At 40.8% G+C, this 21,119-nt stretch overlaps 1 protein-coding gene across 1 annotated transcript in view; it reads left to right on the forward strand.

Annotated features, from left to right (window-relative positions):
- MYH9 (myosin heavy chain 9) overlaps positions 1 to 21,119 on the forward strand; it is a 67,645-nt gene that overhangs the window by 11,936 nt on the left and 34,590 nt on the right. The window contains exons 2-5 of the mRNA XM_021386142.1: positions 2,603 to 2,955; positions 7,906 to 8,062; positions 18,504 to 18,531; positions 19,297 to 19,390. Coding sequence (XP_021241817.1) covers positions 2,623 to 2,955; positions 7,906 to 8,062; positions 18,504 to 18,531; positions 19,297 to 19,390 — 612 coding nt within the window. The 5' untranslated portion in view covers positions 2,603 to 2,622. The remainder of the gene's footprint in view (positions 1 to 2,602; positions 2,956 to 7,905; positions 8,063 to 18,503; positions 18,532 to 19,296; positions 19,391 to 21,119) is intronic.

Genomic DNA, 21,119 nt, shown 5'->3' on the forward strand with positions numbered 1-21,119 from the left:
TTCTTACTCAGATAACTGTTGTTTTCAGCCGTGGGAATAAAAAATGGATCGATGCTATGCAGTGATTCTTTAGGGGCTGAAGAATGTGGTTCTTGAAACAGTTCAGGACTTCTCCTGTAAGGAGACTGACTAACCTCCCTGTAGCTGTTTTCTTTTATTCCTTCTCTTAGAATCTAGAACTGGCTGGGGGTACCTCTTGAAAGGTTTCTTGTGGTCTGATATATATTTCTTATACAAAAAGAACTATTCCTTATCTCAGAACAAATCCCCAAGGTGTGTTGGCTGCATGTACTTCAACAGTAAGGAGGTGAGGACTGTGTTTCAGTGTAATGCAGGACACTTCAGATGGCTGGTTACTTAGGATTCCTCAGGAAATGATGAAACCGAATTTAGCTGAAGCATGCTGCCTCTGTGTCCTGCCTGATTATAGCCAAAAAAGGCAACCAGTTAGATTTTTGGGAGTTGCAAATGCAGGAAACTGTGTAATGGAGGGTAGAGCACAGCTGTTGCCTTGCCAAACCTGATACAACTCTGAACACAATTGAATACTTATTTCCTTTATTTTACTACTACTTTTTTTTTTTCTTTTCTCTCCTTTCCTCCTCTCCCTTCTTTTAACCCTTTGACCACAACCTGCAGGAGACACTCTCTAGTGTCATGGACTCTCAACATCTTTTGTTGGATTTTTAGACTTCGCTATTTCCCGCTTGCTTTGTCAGGCAAGCTGTTGTAGCCTGGGCTTGCAGCTCTCTTGACAAATGAGTTTTTCATGTTGAGCTCTTGATAGCTACACTGTATGTCTGCATCAAATCTTTTCATTGTGTACCCGTCCAATTCTGGGTTGATTTTTTTTTTCCCAATAAAAATACGAAAAGCTGAGGAGGTGGAATGGCTCTGAGAATTGTCATTGCGATGATTGAGATGGAACTGTCAAGGACTCTGTGGGAAAGGAAAGATGAGGCAAAGTGTGGGGGGGTAGGTGTTTCCCATTTCCGATAAGGCTTAAGACAAAGACTTTAAACTCAGGCTAGAGCGAAGAATTGTTTTTAGAATTTTCTTTCTGTTTGCTGAAGAATTTTTGACTCAATATACAACTATCATAGTTTCTGGCACGAACTCACATACCACATGCAGGGATACATTTGTTGAAAGGAATTTCCTCTCATGCTTACCAATGTCTGATGTGGGCATTTTGTGCCCATCTTTATTGTAGCTGATGTTTTTCTGGCTTTGTTTTTGTGAGTGCTGGGATGCAACATTGATTGTTGCTCTCACACGTTTCAAGAGGTGAAGCTCAGCCCTTCCCTCAATACCTTTTTGTTGGCGTAATCAGACTTCACCTATTTGATTTGTAGGATGGCAAGTAAATATGTGTATGTTCTGTGACATAGTTATCCCTGTAGCTCCATGAATAGTTATCCCTGTAGCCTTCCATGACACGAATATTGATATTTTAATTTCCTGTTCCTTCTGGTGGTAAAGAGCTCTAGTTTCTATCGAAGCTATGAAAAGCATGTATTAAGGATGCTGATATCTTTGTGAGAGAGGATCCAAGAAGTAATGTTTATGGGACCTTGTAAAGAGGCTGCTGTTACGTGGTTAATGAGCCTTGATGCGTGCAGTTCTTTCTCGTGATTGAAAGAATTCCTGAATGGCACCAATAAAACTCTTGCCTTATTAACTGGAAAATCCCTGGCAGTTGTGCTCTGGTTTTGACGAAATGCTAAATTTAGGGAGCTGTTTTCCTAGCACGCTGCCTACATCTCCTTCTTGTAGCGGTGGAACTCTCTCTTCTACCCAAACTTTGTAACTACTTTATAGATAGATCTTTGGGAAGAAATTTTGACTGTGAAGTTTTCTGACCGCAATTTTTTTTATTTGTTTTCTTTTTTTGACTTAGAGCTGTTTTGCTGCTGAACATTCTCTAGAAAAGAGATACCAAGTGGTGGGTTGGATGTTACTACTAAGCTAGTGGTGGAAAGGATGTAGGGTCTGTTTTGATTGAGGTACTCAAATTATTCATAGTGTCTTCTAGGAGCAAACTGTGTCTCTTGCATTGTCTAGACTGGAATATGGTGTTTTTAAGAAGCTGTGATATTTTTTTGTTGTTGCTTTTCATAGCTAATCAAAATAAGGAGATAAGTAAAATTGATTAAATTTTTTTCTATGTTTCTGATGAAATATTTCTACTATGTAGAGCAGTAAGAGGTTAATCTTACCTGGACATTACTGACGTAGTATCTGATGCTGTGAATGCTGGCACATCTTCTGAATTGTTTGATGCTTGCCACTTTAACATGCTTTCTCTCTTCTGCCAAATAACAGCTTCCAAATGCTTAATGGTCAGTGTTTTGTTCTGTGTTGTGTTTTTTTTTAAACTGCTTGCTAGTTTGTTTTTTCCCATCCTCTTGGCAGTCAAAACCTTGACCTTATTGGAAGTTTGACAACTTACCAGTGCTTACTAACATGAAACTCAAGGCAGGGGGAGGCATACTTTGACAACCAAGGGCTCAGAGTATTTAGTATGTGCCTGTTGCAAGGAATTTGCAAGGCAACTTGAGGATTTAAAAATATCTTTCTCTTTTTTTCTCTTCTGTGGCAGGTCCCCAAATCTAAACCACAATGGCACAAAGAGATGCAGATAAGTACCTTTATGTGGACAAAAATATCATTAACAACCCGCTTACTCAGGCTGACTGGGCAGCCAAGAAGTTGGTATGGGTTCCCTCAGAGAAGAATGGATTTGAGGCAGCTAGCCTGAAGGAAGAAGTGGGAGATGAGGCCATTGTGGAATTGGCAGAGAATGGAAAGAAGGTGAAAGTAAATAAGGATGACATCCAGAAGATGAACCCCCCCAAATTCTCTAAGGTGGAAGATATGGCTGAGCTGACCTGCCTGAATGAGGCTTCTGTGCTTCACAACTTGAAGGAAAGATACTACTCTGGACTGATCTACGTAAGTAATCTTCATCATAGGTGTAAGAGTTCTCTATTTCATGGTGTGGGAACTTACTGTAATCAATTTTCTTTTAAAAGATATGTTAACCTTTCATTGCCCACATACATAACTCTCATGTGACTCAGCTTCGTCCTTCTACTTCTAATTTTTTCATTAGACTGTGCCAATCCCTCTCTAGTTAATGTGGAAGCTTTCAAGGAATGCTGTGGTAAATCAGTCTTTCACATTTCAATATCTTCATTTGCAGAATGTTTTGAATGCCATCTAACTTGCTTTTAGCAAGAAGTGAGAGCAGTTGAAAAGTGGTAAACAGGAAGTCTGAACTGAATTAAATAATAAATACACAGTCTTAATATACCTAACATCTGAGTTGCTTTTTCCCATGTCTGGAGCTTCACTGGGAAAAAATGCCAATGCCAAGCTGTTTTTGTTTGTTTTTTTTTTTAACACAAATTTTGGATCTCAGCATGTGCTATTAGAAAAGGCACATACATACATGTGTGAGTTTATAGATGGGGAAATACTTCCTTCTCATCCCAGAATGGGATTATTATTACTGTGGAAAAGACAAAGATACCATGTGTGGGACCAATGACCATAACCCTCTAAAGCATGCAATAACTGCTTCACTGCATACCAAAAGTAGTAAAGAAGCCAAAGTGGGGAAGGAGAATTTGGAACTTTGACTAGTTCGGCAGTTCCCTTCTGTCTTAACCCCTGTGTAGCCAACAGAAATCTGTCCTGATTGCCTCTGCTTTTTTTAACACTCTGTTGGTATAGGGTGAATAAACTCAATGGTAATGTAAAATCTGGATGCAGTGACTGCTTAAAGCATGAAGCAGTGTTTCTTGGTTTGTTTGTTCTCAAAATGCCCTCTACTTACAGAATCAAAATGGGTCTGCCAGAGAGAAAATTCCTGACAGATGTAGAAATACTGTTGTTCAGTATTGTAAGACATTGTGAAATGTTTTTCACCATAGAGTATAAGATCTACTAGGATGCATTAAAGAATGAATTTGATACGTAAACATATTTACTAACCCAGTCCTAGGTAATAAAACACATTGAGATACTTTTTTTTTTTCCTTCCTTTTGTGCTTCCAAATCCCCCAAATCTGCCTCTTTCTTCATCTGATGATGGCAACATAAATAAAAACTGTTACTTTTCTGTATGTTTTTGCTTTTGGTGTTGTCTTTTTTTCTCTTGTGGTTGTTTTTTTTTTTTTTATGCTTATTACTTCATCTTACCCAAAGAGATCTAGTTTTTTTTCTAGTCATCTTATGAGGCAAGCTGTAGACAGAGCCTGGTTATCTCCGAGACACCATATAGCAGGAGTTCACTCTAGCTTTCCATCTCAGTTAGAAACCTCTATGAACGGTTGTATTCTAAATTAAGGAATATGAACACTAACTAAAAGTTCTAGCTAGTGCTGTGACCACAGCTCTTCCAGTGTGGCATGAGGACGTACAGACAACTGCTGCATAAATCATCAGAGAACATCCGAAGGGTGCAAAGCTCATATAAATTTAGTCACCTTCTGAGCTTGAGATTTTGAGGCTTAGCATGTGTGATAGAAGCTTGATGCAGTTAATTATTCCATGCAGCTGAATAGCTCTTCTGACTATTGGTCAAAGCCTCTTATCAGAGGGAAGAATCTTGGTCTTGTGTTGAAATAGGATATGCAAGATCGTGTGTGTTAACATTTTTAGAACAGGATGCATTGCTAGGTTATGTAATAAGTTATTGAAAATAGTTCACCAACATTGTGAAGTCTGTTGCACACTATGCAATGTTCTATTTCCTATATCTTGCAAGACATCCTCTGAAATTTCAGATGCGATCTGTGGCTGTAATAAACTGAGTTACTTTAGTTAGGTGGAAAGTAGTATTAAAAATAAAAAATCCACACCCTTCACACATGTAAACTTAGAGTAGTAACGCTCTTTTACAGAGCCTTAGACTTGCCAAAATGGTGTTTCTGTGCACTTGTGAAATGGACTGATCTTACCTGTCAGCAGTTCTCTGCAAGTCAGAAGATTAAGGTGAACGCTTAAGATACTTTCACTGAAGCGGCTGTTGCTTGATCGTTAATCCTCTTGAAGAAGGAGTACGTGCAGTGTACATAGGTCACTCTGAAAGTAATGCCTCCTATTTATTTCCATGGAAACTACAGCAGCTACAAAGAGCATAGCAGTATTTGATAGAGCAAATTCTCTGCTACAAAACACTATATGTCAACATAGTCACCATACATAGGAAGGAGGTAATGGACTATTCCTGCAGGCCTGCTTCATCAGTATGAAGAAATTAATGCCTTCCTTTTTCTAAATTGCTGCTCTCCTCCAGCAGACTGCTTCAGACCCTTACACTATTCTTATTTGAAAAGGGACTGTTCTTCTTTGTTGGCAAACATGACCATAAAGAGTCACGCAAATACAGACACGAAGACTTCAACTTCCTTTTCATATATTGCCACTTAACGTCTTTTCTTTTGCTTTCTCTTGTACTCCCCTATGGCATGAACTGAAGTGTTAAAAGAGAACCTGTAATTTCATCAATGCTAGCTATTCCCATACTACTACAAGGAAGAAGTGTATTGAGTGTGCAGTGAATGGGGTACTCTGGAGCAGACTGCTTTCTACCTCTTGTTCTTGTCCTGTCTTCCACTACTTTAGTCAAAGATCAGGAAAGCATGACCCAGACTTTCAGCTGCTGTTTTGTACTATGCAAGCACTGTCTCTCAAGGTGGAGAACTGAAGCTGAGGTTAAAGAAACTAGCAATGTTAAGTTATCTTCTGCAACTTGTTTGCAGTTCCTTTCTAGCACTATCCCAAAGCTAACCTGACTAGAATCTCACTGACATTTAGCTTCCTGGAACTGTAGTCCTGTGCTAAAGATTTTTATTCAGCTTTCATAGTTTCCCTCTTTAGAAAGAGAGAATCTTTTCTGTATGCTATTGAAGTATTCCTCAAATATTTACACAGATGCACATAAGCACAAAATTAATAAGAAGCCTAAATTGCCTATATAAAGTATACTTTCTGGGGGACATAGGGTGAAAGTTGTACGTGAAATTTTTATTCTGAATTAGCTGTGTGTGAAGAGTAGGCTAATTACTTAAGATTTAAGCAAGCACATAGAAAATTTGGATATAAAACTGTAAACTGTGTAGTAGATGCTATTTTCATCCTTCTCATCACTATAGTCTAATTCTTGCCTTTATCTAGCTAAAGAGGCTAAATCTGATTAAGTACTTTCTGCACTTATTGTAGAGAACTCTTTACCACATCAAAACACTCTTCACTGAGAAAACAATACAAGAGATATTAGCAATAGAAAGTGCCAAATGTACTCTTCTGGTAGCACTGCAAGTATCTGTAGAGAGCTACTTATATCCAGATGTTTTGAACAGTTGCCTCTAAAATTGAGAGGGAACTCTAAACCCCAGCACTAAGGCTTGGAATGCTACTCTTAGAACATCTAGGAAATAAGGAAGGATCCTCTCCTGCTCCTTTTGCAATTAAAACGCTTGTGAGATTTGCTTTTAGATATTTAGATTTCAAAGACATTTTGAGGAAAAACATTGATTCTTTCACTAGAAGTAATTTGACAGTTGTCTTGTATTAGGACTGCAGAATTCAACTTAGTGGAAACCAATTGAGAAATTGAAGCTTGCCATCAGATCAGTAAATTTTGGTATGGAATGCATTAAAAGTCAACTTTGGCAAATGTTGCTGACTCTTCAAGCATGGAATACTGTTGAATTGTTTTCTATACTGACTAGTTTGGAACTACACTACATTAATGGCAGTACAGTTTTGATTCTAGTTCCAGTTACAATCATTACATGTAAATCACAACTGTCTTTGGGTTGGCAGGGTCTTCAGGAGGCCATCCGGTCCAACTTCCCATTAAGAGCAAGGTCAGCACTGAATTCAGCCTAGTCCAGTGATCTCAAAAATCTCTAAGGAGTACACTGGTCTTATTTTTCTTTTAGTAAATATTTTGGCTTGATTCCCTATATTGGAATCGCATTTTGACTAAAAGTGTGGGGCAGAGGAGCAACTTTTCATCAAATAAACCTATATAAAGTCCTGTCGTGTGGAAAGTATACTGACCTAGTCTTTCCCATCTAGAGAAGTGTCCAGCCTATTTTCTGCACACTGAGCATAAGTGAGCAGGGAGGTAATAGAAAATAAACAAGCCTGACTACTACCCAAGGAGTATATTAAGGACTCACAAAGTGATTTGATGCCACCAGTAACACTCACCCATCAGTAAAAGTCTGAGAATGTGTTATCTGTCTTTTCCTCTATTTAGTAGCTATCATTTAGTATGAAAACTGTTGAGCATGGACAAGAATATCTTCTTGACTGTTGTGCTAGAGTGCCATCTGTGAAAGGGAATATATATCTTCGCGTTGTGTTTGCTGTAATTTCTTGTTGTCTCTCTGCATCATCTGTACCATTTCTGGACACAAGTAAACTGATTTGTTCTCATGTGAAGTTTTATTATGTTGTAGTTGATTGATTACTGGATAAATCTGCCCAGTAGATGGACAAACATGATGTAGAACGTAATAAAATGTTTTTTTTTTTTTCTGGAAGCTGAGCACTTATTTTATATAGTGAAATAGACACTAAAATATCAAGATTTTGAAAGGAGGCAAAGCCACTCCTTGCAGACTGTTAATTAGCTAGGGAGTAGGCCACTTTGATTATCGACGTGACTAATGTGTCAGTTGACCTATTTGCATACTTTGAAAGGTTGAGTACCATCCAAGTTGATATAACTTTAGGCACTGCTGATGTTCTAATATTGCTTAGTGGGAGGCATCACTGGAAGAAGCACTTGAAAAGGACTGATCTGTTTTCAAATAATACACTGTTAAAAGGCACGAGTATACAAAATTTTAACTCTTTATTGCTGGGCCATTTTCTTTCCAGACCTACTCAGGCCTGTTCTGTGTGGTAATCAATCCTTACAAGAACCTGCCAATATACTCAGAAGAAATAGTGGAGATGTACAAAGGCAAAAAGAGGCATGAGATGCCCCCTCATATCTATGCCATCACAGACACAGCCTACAGGAGTATGATGCAAGGTGAGTGCTTACTGAGGTAATGATTTATTTGTTGAAATCACAAATCAAGATTGCAGTCAAAACGTTGTAGAAGAACAACAGGTCACTGCTATCAAAAGGCATTGCTGCAGCCTTGTTCACAGACACATGACACCTGCTTGGTACTGGTTCTTGCACTCAGGTGAATAGCTGTCTCCTGCTCTGGTGCACTGAAGAACCTTACAGAACTGGCAAGTCTGGCAAGTGCTAAACATTACATAAACGATAGATTGGTTTCAGTGCAGCGGGGTTCAGAGTTGCACGCAAGGTGAACTGAAGTAGGTAGATTTTCCCTCTCTTAGCGATGATCCTATGGAATCATAACTGCAGGTAGGCAAACTGATGGAGTCACTTAACAAAACTGTTAAAAATCCAGTCATAGAGTCTGGTTGGATGAAGCAAGCTTAGAATAGCCTGCACTTTGAAGTGTGATGATCGGTGGTGGTTTTACTGATGATTAGTTGTTTTGTTATATTTTTGTTCTGTTAAAGTTTTTCTATCAGGCAATATTAAATACATTTGTTGGCTTTTTACGGATAAAAGCAAGCAGGCAGGTTGTCATGTTTCCCTAATACCTCCCTTTGTATACCAATGAGAAGAAGAAGAAGAAAGAACCATGTATATTATCTCCTTCTTGACTGTCACTTGAGAATTTAAATATGGAGTTCTGAAGGCCCTGTATGTATCTTTCCTCCTCTGAGGAGGTCTTTCACAGAGTCAGTGCTTACGTTTGGGATGCTTGGAGAGTGTTCAGACACAGAGGTACTCTGTGCTTTTCTTCCTGTTTATAGTTAAGATATATGAGGAGGCATGCTTTGTATGTTTAAAGGACAGTTTGATTTGGCTGGTTTGTATAAATTTGACTATTTTCTGATAGATAGCAAAGATGATTAAGGTGTTGGTCTCTCAGAGTCTCATTGTTACTCTCACTTTTTGAACAAAGGCCAGTTACAGTAAAAACATGCTTTATAATTCTAATTAGACTCAATTTTAAACACACGTGCTTTTTCCCCGCCCTCACTGTTACTTGTACTTGCAAGCATGGGAAGAATATAACAATGTGGTTGCTCAGAGTGGAAAGAGAGCAAGAAAAGCTTCTTCCTCTTGCCAGAGTTAATGACTTTAAGCAATTTTTCCTTGCGGAGAATGTTGAGGAAGTTTGCTGAGGTATGGTGCCACGTGGAGCAGAGCACACAGGAGAGCTAACATGATGGATAAATTAAGCTATATTGGTAAAAGCCTTGAGAGCAAAGGGGAGAGCCATACTGCAGTGGACTGGTAGCAGAGTACTGATGGCAGTTTATTGAAGATGTGAGAAGTCTGAAGAAAATACATCTATACTACTTAAATGTTACTCTGAAAGGAGTACTGTAAGCAGATGGAAGAAAAACCGTGGATCTACACAGGGCCTTACTTCCCCTGAACAGAGACTGGATTTGCCATGAATTGCAAGGATAAATGCACCTCCTATTCAGTATATGGCAGCATGATTGTCTGCAAAGCTCTTATCACTGTTTCACTTCCTTTATTACTTCCTTCCCTCTCTTGCCCACTCCTCCTTGTCAGCTGAAGTACCAACATATATTTTCCTTAAATGAGCTGTTGACTAAACCCTACCAAAGTTACTGTTCCCTAAAAAGAAATCTTTTCTACATAGCACCAGAAACAGGCTCTTTGGCACTTGTGTAAGGAGACTGAGGATGTCTTTCTCCTTCCATTGTCAACAGTTAAACCATGCAGAGTTGCACGTGCATGCATCTTGTTTTTTTTCCCTGCCAGATACACCAGTATGTGGCAGTGAAGACAGCTGCATGAGGGGACAGATGAGCTTTGCTTGTCTGAAAGCGGTTCAGAGATAGCAATTGATCTACATGGATATTTCCTTTCCTTTTCAAAAGAGAAGTGTTTCCATCAGATCACTGCTTGAGTGAAGTCTAAAACTCAGAAATCTCAGACTTGAACTGTGTTGATGTGCAAAGCGGAAGACTGGCAGCCATGCCACTTTTTTTCCTAGCAGCAGAAAATTGCTGTGAGCTCTTCTGGAGTGTTTGCCACCCTCACAGTAAAGAATTTCTTCCTGATATCTAGTCTAAATCTACTCTCTTCCAGTTTAAAGCCATTTCCCCTCATCCAGTCACTACATGCCCTTATAAAAAGTCCCTCCCCAGCTTTCCTGTAGGCCCCCTTCAGGTAGTGGAAGGCTGCTATAGGGTTCCCCTGGAGCTTTCTCCTCTCCAGGCTGAAGAGCCCCAGCTCTCTCAGCCTGTCCTCGTAGGGGAGGTGCTCCAGCCCTCTGATCATCTTCGTGGCCCTCCTCTGGACCTGCTCCAACAGCTCCATGTCCTTTTTGTGTTGGAGGCCCCAGAACTGGATGCAGCACTCCAGGTGGGATCTCAGAAGAGCAGAGCAGAGAGGCAGAATCACCTCCCTCTCCCTGCTGGTCATGCTTCTCTTGATGCAACCCAGAATATGGTTGGTCTGGGCTGCAAGCTCACATTGCTGGCTCATGTTGAATCTTTCATCAACCAATACCCCCAAATCCTTGTTCTCAGGGCTGCTCTCAAGCCATTCTCCACCCAACCTGTATCCGTGCTTGGGAATGCCTCGACCCAGCTGCAGGACCTTGCACATAGCCAATAACATCCAGAACAATTCTAGCTGCACAATATTGTCAGTAACCTTGACAATCTAGAATTTTGTCCCCAGTCTTCTCTACACATTCTGTGTGTACGTTTGCTAGCAAAAAATGCCCAGAGATCATTGTAGGGCTATTTGCTGCTTTATTTTAAAGGCTAGCAGTGGCATTCCAGCATATGCTACTGGGAGCAAAGGTGAGTAGGCTGTTGTAATGTCTCTGGTCCTGGCTAGCCTCTAGGGCAATGGAAAGCAACATTCCTATTCCACTTTCTCAGTGCTGCTTAGCAGTGGGGGAGGCTTGATGCAGCAGCCAGTGGTATGGCAGGAATCCGTTCAGAGAATAGAAGATGAAAGGGTACAGTGCTCCACATGAGCTAGAGGCATTTAGGATTAGGCTGCCTTCCCTACCATGCTTTCTGATCCCCAAAGGCAAGGATTCCTTCATGGTCTGAAGAAGGATAGCGAGCTGGTGACTGACTTATGCCAGCATGGGGTGTAGTTATCTCTTAAGCTGACAGAGTGGAAAAGACTTGCATGTTAATTGATTTGGACTCTTTTTTTTTTTTTTCTTCTGGTTTTCAGTTAATTTATGGTATTCCAATGAGCAGGCTGTTCAAAGGGAGGTCCTTTAGGGAAGGGAGAGGAAGATGAGAATTTTATTCCAACTTCTGCTAATCCAGAAACTATTTAACCCTTTTCAGGCATCTATGCCAATGCACTAAGTTTGGTCTTCGTTTTGTGTCTTCCATGGATACTCCATTTAGAAAAGTGTCACGTGGCATTCATATATCCCAAGGGGTTAAATTGTGGTGTGGTTTCTTTTTTGTTAAGCTTCACCAAAAGCATTTCCTTGAAGCAATAATATAATGGAGAACGTGTTTTAAGTATTTTTTTTTTCCCCTCCTTTTTCCAACCAAGGACATTAAGACTCAGAAATGAGATAAACCCACAGTTTTGCTGCATGATGCTTGGAGAAACTTCTTAAGTTTCAAGAGCAGAACTCTGAGAAAATTATTACATTTTTGTTTTTCAAGAAAACAACTGTGTGTCTTAATGTTTCTGTTCCCTGGGTAACCTGAATGCCAGATGCCTCAGGTCTGACTGCTTTCAAGAAGGATTATTTTTCTGGCACTGATGATGGAAGCAGAGTGCCTACGAGTGGAGTGGTGTCTTGAGCAGACAAATCATTACTGTAAAGCAGCAGATGTACATTGAAGGGGTAATTTCTCTACCTTGATTCATGCTCTCCAGAGGATCTATTAAGAAAAAAACCTTTTAAAGCTATTACACGGCACCTGTTTGTCTATTCAGAACACACAGAAGAGATTTTCTGTGTCAAATACTGAAGCTAGCAATAAGCTACGAGTTTCCTTGGTGTCTGGAGCATGATGACCATTGTTAACAATGTCAGTGTCTGAAACTTCTTTGTAATAGCTTTGATCTGTATGGTTATTCTGGAATGCTTTCTCCCAAGCTCTTTCCTTGTACGCGTGCTCTGCCCATCTGTAACTTTCTACTCAACCTGCTCTACTAAAAGATGGGTGGGAGAGGGAATAAGCAGCACATTGCCGATGAACGTGCTCCATCTCACTTCTCATCCAGTTTTTCCACATGTCAGTGTAGGGTTCCTAATGGTTCACTGAACAAAACTCTTAAAAACATTATACAGTTATTAAATCCTCCTTGACCTTGATGGATTAGTCTGCAGAGGAGCCTACGCAGCCAGCACCTTGGGATTTAAGCAGTCTATGGGTTTGGTGTTTAAAAGAAAAAATTCTGAAGCGTAGCACCTTCCTGAATTTTCTTGGCCTTGTTATATTAAGGGATGAAAGGGTTAGCTATTGTAAGACAAATTACTTGTTTCTGCAGGTCGTTAGATGCACCTCAGACTCAGCTGTCATTTTCATAAGAAACAGTCCTTTAGGTCTGCTCCTGTAGAATATGACCTTGAAGTATTTTGTTCATAATTCTCAGATGTTGACGTATTTCTTAAGTTTCCAAGCTAGAAGAATGCTTCTGTTCTAACTTCAGGATCTCAATGCTGCTTTCTCAGCTTGCTTTGTAGCTGTGCTCTGCTATACTGCACTGTAAATTATGCTGCCCCAAAACACACCTTAATTTTCTATAGGATATTCTCTGTGTGTTTACCAATTCAGGAATAGCTGATTGACGGTCCGCTCAGATTATGCAGGGGCACAGATGTCTCTTTCAAGTTGCATGCAAAAGTGAATTCTGTTTCCGCTAAAACCGAAGGAAAATAGCATGTGGTTTCACTAGTTTATTTCTGAGATTTGTCCAAATTTCTGATGCAAAGGGCAGCGTTAAATTTGGATACTAATTACGGAGGATGCTTGTGTGATGGTGTCTGTATACAAATCGCAAGAGAAGATGCCCGCAGTTTCTGATCTTCTTAAGGGATGTTTTACATGTTTTGAATCATCTGAGATTTCTAAATGCGACTCTAAAAAGAATGTGTCTTGAAATGCGGTTCTCAACAGAACAAGGAGCTAAAAAGAGTCCATTGCCCACTTGTTTTTTAGTAGTTACCACACCCTTTTTGCTTCATTCCTGCAAACCAGAGCAAGAGCCTTCTGGCAGTTCTTACATAACAGTTCAGCCCTTTCTGTCAGTCTCCCTGCTGCACACTGTCCCAGTACCACGAGCAGCCTGAGCTTTTGCAGGCTGTATACCGGTTTTTCTTTCCTGTCAGAACTTGGTAAACATTTGTGTAGCCTAAAATTACAGCCTAACTTAGTTTCCTATCTTGCTATCTCCAGATTCAGTTCTGAAATGCTAGAGAAAGGGGTACGGGCTTTAGTCCAAAAATGGCTCGGGGAAAAAAATATTTACATTTGATCCAGTAGGAAGTATTTCATTTTCTGAAATGACACTTTTTTTTCCTTGTGCCTGCCCTCAAACTTCATTTTGGCACTGTAGCGGTCCTGCCAAATCAAGCGACTTTTTCCTTTTTCCCATCTAGGAGTTGTTTTTTGTGAGGGCTGTCTTAAATATTCTACGCTTATCCTTCTTTTTTCCTTGGGCTTGATGCTAGGTTATTCGCATTTTGAAACTTGTTTCTAACACATTCCCAAAACGAGAATGCAAAAGCAAGCTCTCAGGCTGCGTCTGGGTGTTTCCCTGGGGTGTTTTTGATCCTACTCAAAGCAGCACGTAGGTTAAAGCACCGCTGTGAATATATTTGATGAGATTCTATGCCAGCGGGGTTGTTCCAGTAGCACAGAGTGTGTCAAGTGCCTGGGGCTCCTCACGTGTCCGGGCCCCGAGGGAAGGACGTCGCTTGTAAGATTATGTTGAAGTCAGATGAGAAGTTTGAGGAGAGGCGAGGAACTGAAGCTACTGCGTGGCTGAAGCGTGCACTTCAGCCCACTTCTTGCTTTAGGCCAGTTCCCTAACTTGCCCAGCAGACGGTTCCCCCAGTTGAGCTGCAGGCCTGAACAGCCTTGCAGTAACGGTAACCTCCAGGGCCCGGCTGCTGCGCCCCGCCAGGCGCTCCGTGGTTAGGAGGTGGGTGGTACCATCTCGCTACGGTTAAGCTTGTAGCCTTAATGAGTCAGCTATAGGCAGCGGATAGCAAGCCAAGCCTTTGCCTTTCAGCTACACTTCCTCTTGGCTGGAGGGATGATGTCACCATTGTGTGAGTGCTATAGCACTTCTCCTTTTATGGAGATGAACAGGCCTGCAACTGCAGTCACTCATGCAGAGGAAGTGGGTGATAAAGGCCTGGTAGGATGTGCTGTAACTGAGATGGGAGCCTGAATTGCACATTCTGTTCTTCTGTTCTAGCCTACCAACCTCTTCTTCCACCCCCAAACATACAAAAAGAAAAAAAAATTCATGAGTTTGAAGGCTCTGATCATTTATCAGTTATGCCAATATATTCGACCACGGCAGTTCAGAATTCTTCCAGATCTGTTATTTTGCAGTAGAATATTTATCTGAGGACCATTAATGTACAAAATTTCTGTGTTTTCAACACAAATTTTGGTTTAAGTTTTTAATGTGTGCTGAAAGGTCCCGGAAGCAGGCTAAATGAGATCTTTTATTTTTAAACTTAAAGAAGTCAGATACGTTTTTTTAATATAGTAAAATTAATCTAGTGATCTCATTATACTATCCTGCTGTATAGCTTAAATGTGAAGGATGTCTTACTTCCTGCATTTCTGGATGCTCGAGGCTGCTGCTTCTTATGGTCTCTTGAAAACCATGGTGATGAGAACTGAAGAGGAGCCTAGATAAAAAGCCTTCCTCGCCAGCTGGTCTGAAATACAGAGCTGTTGCTATAATTAACTGATGAGTTGTTATTCTGAATTGTTTTTAATAAGTGACTCTGTTTAGGATTGAAAAGCAGATGCAGATTTCTTTTAATCGGGCGTTTCTTGATTGTGTTATTATAAGCGACTGAGTTTATGGTACCCAGCACATTCTCTTTTGCTGAGTAGGTTGCTTGCACAACTGACAGCGCACTAAAGGCAAGTGCTGACTGAGGTGGTGCAGTACGCCCATGTTGAATGATCATCTAAAAAAAATGTGGGGGAGTGGAGGTGGCCTCTCGTCTGGGCAGCTGGATTCGGATTCGTGATGGCACAAGTCAGCATTGTATAGAGAATAAATATTGGCATTTACAACAAGTCTTAATTGGAAGCGTGTCTAAGAGTTATGCTTTTGTATTTGTTAGCTCTTTGGCCCTTTGGTAGGCTCCAATTTCCTGTTGCTCAACACATTATTCAGTTGTCTGTCTGTAGACAATTAGAAGAATTCCAGCTATCCCAATGACTGCCGCTTTGCCGTCCTGGGAAAGAATTTCCCCCGGATTGCAAACAGGAATGTTGCCTTTTATGGCAGTGTCTGCACGCTGCCGGTGGCTTGCCTGCACTCGCAGGTACGTTCTTGCTGGCTTAAAGCAGAGGTGACTAACGCAGCTGCAGCAGGCCACCAGATGAGTCTGCTGGGGGAGGCAAGCCTAGTGCCAGGAGGGCTTTTAAACACTGTCTCTGGCTCTTCCTGCTGAGCACCTGACAACACCTTGCTTTGCATTAAGGTGTGGGGAGATCCTGTGCTTGCCCCTTCGTGGCTTCTTGTGGTAATTCCAGAGTGTTGTTGCTGCTTTGCTCCATTGTAGCGTGGCTCTACAAGAGCTTCTCAGCTCGTCAACAAAACTTGTCATGTTCATAAGTGTTTGGTGCCAAAGGGAATCTGAGGATTGTCTGATGTTGGTCATCTCTTTTTCCGTATAACATTTGGTTTGTCTGTCTGATTACCAATGTGTTTTGCTAGAATAAGGATCCTATCTTGGAGGACAGGGAAGAGATGGCACTTGGTATAGAAGTACTTAGGGCTCCACTGCCTGTATGAGGAGCCCCAGCACATCATTCCAACACCAAAGTTGACTACCAGAAGTGAGGAGTGTCATCAGGCACATCTTTTTTTCTCAGATAGGCTTCTTATAAGAGCTTCTGTGGTACCTGAATGCAAACATAAATTTTTCTAGAGCAAGTGGACTAGTCAAGCTTTCAAAAGGCAGATGTTATTCAGAGGCACAATCTTATCCTTTCACATAGCTGCTTTGTGATAGAGCACTGCACCCCAGTATTGCACTACTACAGAATACATTTCCTTAGGCGATCCATAAATGAGTCATTAGTTATTCCCCTGATCCACTGTCCCTGTGCCCAGTCACGCAGATGTGCCTGCTGAGCCACTGACCCACTGGGAACTTGGAATGGGTGAGGCCTTTGAGGCTGGCTCATATCCGCTCTTCACCTCTCCCTCAGCAAAAGGGCTACATATCTTAAAAGCAAAAAATAAAATTCAGCATTTGCACTGCACATTCATTTTTTTCCTAGTAAACTTTCAGTGTCTAGTTTTGAAAGTGTAGTGTTTTCTGGTGCAAAACTATATGAGTGACAATTTTCTTTTGCTAGCTTTCTTCCAGATCAGCTCTTTCTGAGAATGGTATTAACTGAGATAAAGCAGATTATTTTCCTCCAAACTTTCCTCCTCACCTGCATACAGTCAGTTTCCAGCAAAGCAAGTTCAGAACAGGTCACCTCTCTGTAGTGTGTGAACTTAATGTTTCCGTTATTATTTTCAGAATAATTTAAGAAAAGACAGAATCTCAAATTTGGTAGGTTCACCTGCTTTTCCTGTTCCATGAAAAGTCTACCTGCCTGTAAAGCCTTCCCTAATTAGAGTTCAATCTCACTATCTCACACAAAGAAACTTGAATGGTGACTCAGTTATATCATCTAAGCATCTCTCTGGTGGGGAGAATGCTGAGTGCACTGAAGTTCCCTAAGAGAATGGAGAAAGGAGAAGTAGCTGAAATGTGGAGACAGTCACAGTCGTAAGCACACTGATGAAAGCTACCAATTGCTGAAATAATTTATTAGAGGATTTCAGTGATTTTTCAGTTCATGGATGCTTGAGGCTTGCAGTCTGTTTAGAGATTAGACTGGAGTCTGACACAAAATTGGAGTACGATGTGGAAAAAGAACAGTAACTGGATGAAATGTAACTGCTGTGATACTCAGGTTCTCAGTCTGGATCTTAACCTAAATAAATAAATAAATGCATTTTGGTGGCACAGGCTGTTCTGTACGTGTCTCAGGAGCTCTTGCATGATGCAGGACTTTCTGTGCATGACTTGCTGTTCCTGAGTCTGTTCTGTGTCTGAACAGGTCTCACTTCCCCTGTGATTCCTACAAGCTAGTGAAGCTGTACTGCACACAGGCACTCTCCAATCTACCCAGTGTTTCCAGCTGGGGGGAGAATATGATGCAAACTGTGGGGGCTAAAGTGGGACTCAGAGTGGAGGAGAGGATGGAAAGTGAAATCAAGGCAGAAGCAGGGGAGCGTGTTTGCATAGAAGTGGTTGAGGAGCAGTGGGATGAAGACTAGACAGGGATTGCCTATGAGGAAGTGGAATCATAGGTGGAAGCTGAAAGGAGGTTAAAGATGTTGCAGAAGATAGTGGTAGGTAGGCTGGGTGAAGTAAGTTCTGTAACTGGGAGGATTTCATCATCCATAGCTGGAAAATGAACACAGGCATTAGCATGTCTACTGTTTAGCATTCAGTACAATATTCCTATTCCTGATTTTGCAACTTGTCAGCATGAAAAAGAAAAGATTTCTGCTATTATCGGCTGCTCAGTTAATACAAAGGAGCTGGTGCCACAAATAAACAATCTGTATAGCACTTAGGCTGCTGCTCAGCACTGTAGCTTACAAACTCATTCTGTACAAAATAAGTAACAATAATTTCTCACTGAGCTTCCAATGTTTCTTTTTGGGGTGGAAGCCTTGGTTTGACGTGAGGTTTTTGTTCTTTGGATTTTTTAATGGTTCCTGCCCCATTTCCACCTTTTTTTCTACCTCCCATCTGTATTTTCTGCTCTGCTGATCATTGTTGCAAGTCAGTATGGGTCCAGAATAATGGAACGGAGGGTGACTGAATAGCAAGTACCTGTGTATCAAATAATCTCTATGTTAAAGAAACATTCAGTGAGAGAGTTCTGTGATGACTGCAGAGAAATTGATGCTAACGATATTCTCTCTCTGGATGAAGGAAATGTAATGGCACCACTGAAATTTAATTTTGGCAAATGGTGGGAAGTTGGCTTCTGCTGCCAGAAAATGGATTACCTGGCCATATTTCTGATGATGCTTGTTAGAGTTTACTGTTTTTGTATTTGGTGTTGATTTGCTTCTGTCACATTAATATAATTTTCAAGTCTAAGTCTGACTACTATTTTAAATTTTATTCTAGACCGAGAGGATCAGTCCATCCTTTGCACGTGAGTATATACAGTTGCAAGCTTGTCTGGATGTCTGTATTAGAAGTCTTGGTTGGGGGACTCTTTTAATAGCAAGCACTTGGGGGTGGGCTCAAGTAATTTGAGGAATACTGGAGAGTTAAGGAAGGTCCTACTTCAGATCTTCCAAGATTTAATCCTTTCTGTGGAATAATTTTCATGGGAACTGGAGGAAGAATGGAGGTTTTCAGACAGCCCAAACTCCTGAAGAAATAAGGCTATGTCAGTGGAAAAGTCTTGGAGAGCTCCTTAAGATTTGATGCAGCTGTTGCAATTAACAACACTGGTGCTGATGAGCTTGATGTAATAACAAATAGACACTCTTATTTGTTGCAGCAGTTTCTCTTCTTGACACAGCAAAATTGCTTGGCCTCCAGTCAGGAGCCTTTGTTCAGAAAGATTGATTTCCTTATCTTTCACTGCTAGCTCTATAGCTGCCTCTGGATTATTTCTCATCCACTTAGCAATTTCCATATCTAAGTGACTGAAAAGTATAGTTCTTGTTTCTATTGCCTCCTTTGTGCCAGCAGATAGAATCCATGCCCAGTGGCAAACTGGCTGGAGGCTATAGCCTTCCATCCAGCTAGACTTATACCACTCTGTGGTTTGGTTCAGTTTTTGTTGGCTTTGAGAGAGGTGTTGTAATAGAGTGGATTTCAGGACCTCTGTAGCCCTTTGGAGCTAGAAATATGTCCCCCTATGTCTTTTTTTGTGTGTGTGTGAATGAATTGTAGACTTTCTTTACAGAGGTGAATCAGGAGCTGGTAAGACGGAGAACACCAAGAAGGTCATTCAGTATCTGGCTCATGTTGCTTCCTCACACAAGTCTAAAAAAGACCAGGTAAGACCTAGGTTTAATTTAATGATGCTTTATTGCTGTGCTGACTTTGGACAATAGACGTGTATTGGCTGTCATTGGTAAAAGCCACGTTACTCACTAAAAGCTTAGATGCTAACATCTATCAGGGGACTGAGGAGGACAGTGAACTGTGAAATAATAAAAGTTTATTGAAAACTATGAGCCAGGGAATATTGTTCTAAGTCAAACCTCCTTTGAATTCAGTGGAGCTACAGTAGGAATAAACTTACCCACAACCTCTTGGATTCATGGGCTAGAAGCACTATAAATGAAACATCACCTATCCTGATCTTTTTACACAGACATAGGGCTTATAACCAGTCCAGGAAGTTTAAAACTGATCCTTCTGTGTAGGAGTTGCCTCTTGTCTTCTGTACCCCTGTATGTTAGGCCTGGCTATTACATATTCTCCAGTCTCAAAACTGGAGAATATAGTGGTAGTCTAGTGAACCTCAGCAGAAAACTTAGAAATTGTAGGAGAACATTAAAAGGGTGGAAAAGAGCCAAGTAGCAGCACATGAAAGGAGGGTGGTGGTGATGGTGGGAGGACTTTGAAAATGTCTCACTTATATTTTTTTCCCCTCCCTCTCCCCCGGTGGACTATTGCCGAATTCATCAGTTGTATCCTCGTAGGTGAGCTGCACGTTTACTGCACGTTCTGCACCAGGAATGCGTTTTCTGTCCCATTGTGTGATTTTTTTTTTTTGAGCAGCTTTTCACTCCACACCAATATCACTTTCTGCAGCTAAACCAAACCCATAGACAATTCACAGTTTTTTTTTTTTTGTGTGTGTGGTGCACAATAATCTTTTTATTAGGATGTTCGACTGGGGACTAAAGTAATATAAAGAAAGAATTCTTGTGTTCTGTGCTAAAAACTAGTTTACATTTTAAGACTTTTCTTGCAGGAGTTCATGAACAGTTTATTTGGAAAAATATTCCTCTGGGGCAATAGAACCGGACCAGACTTTCGTAGAACTGAATATCTAGTATGTGTGGTGTTCCTAGTAAGATAAATGTAGGCATGTGTTTAGCTTTCTCCTCCCAGCAGTGAGATGTGACTGCAAGTTGCAGAGAAAGATGGATGAGGAAGGGCTGCCCCGCAGACGAGGTGTTCCAGGACTGTGAGCTTGTTAGTCAGAGCTGAACACGTCGGAAATGTTCACTGGTGAGCTGTGTAATGAAAGCCAGATGCCAAGTGCATCCAGTGTTATCTCTCAGTAGAAGTTTTTTCTTAGTAGCTTAATGTGTAGGCATGCCTTGTGTGTGTAGAGTATATGAATAAGAAGGCATCCCTGCACACAGGCATGCTGTGCTTGTGCGCACACATTCTAGTAAGTAACTTCTGGAATACGACCAAAAAAAAATCTTTCTACATGCCAAACTTTCAGACATATGAAGGCTTTTTCCATGGTCTGTCAGTAGCTGTATTTAGAAACATTCTCCTTTTTTTCTTTTTCTTTTTTTAAATGTGGAAAACAGAATCGTGGGCTTAAGCTAAGTATTCTTCCACTGTGTAACCTGTGGATCCTTAAATGTTAGTTGGTAAGGAGTGTTCTGGGCAACAATCCTTTACAAACTTTAAACTTGGAGCCGGATTATGAGGGGTTATACGTTATTTGTTTTTCAGCATCTGAGATCTTGACAGATTTATTCTTTAAGGTAGAATATGACAATGTCAAGCCTTCATGCTGCAGTACCGAAAATCCAC

The sequence above is a fragment of the Numida meleagris genome, chromosome 1 (genome assembly GCF_002078875.1).
Source record: "Numida meleagris isolate 19003 breed g44 Domestic line chromosome 1, NumMel1.0, whole genome shotgun sequence".
NCBI classification, from domain to species: domain Eukaryota; kingdom Metazoa; phylum Chordata; class Aves; order Galliformes; family Numididae; genus Numida; species Numida meleagris.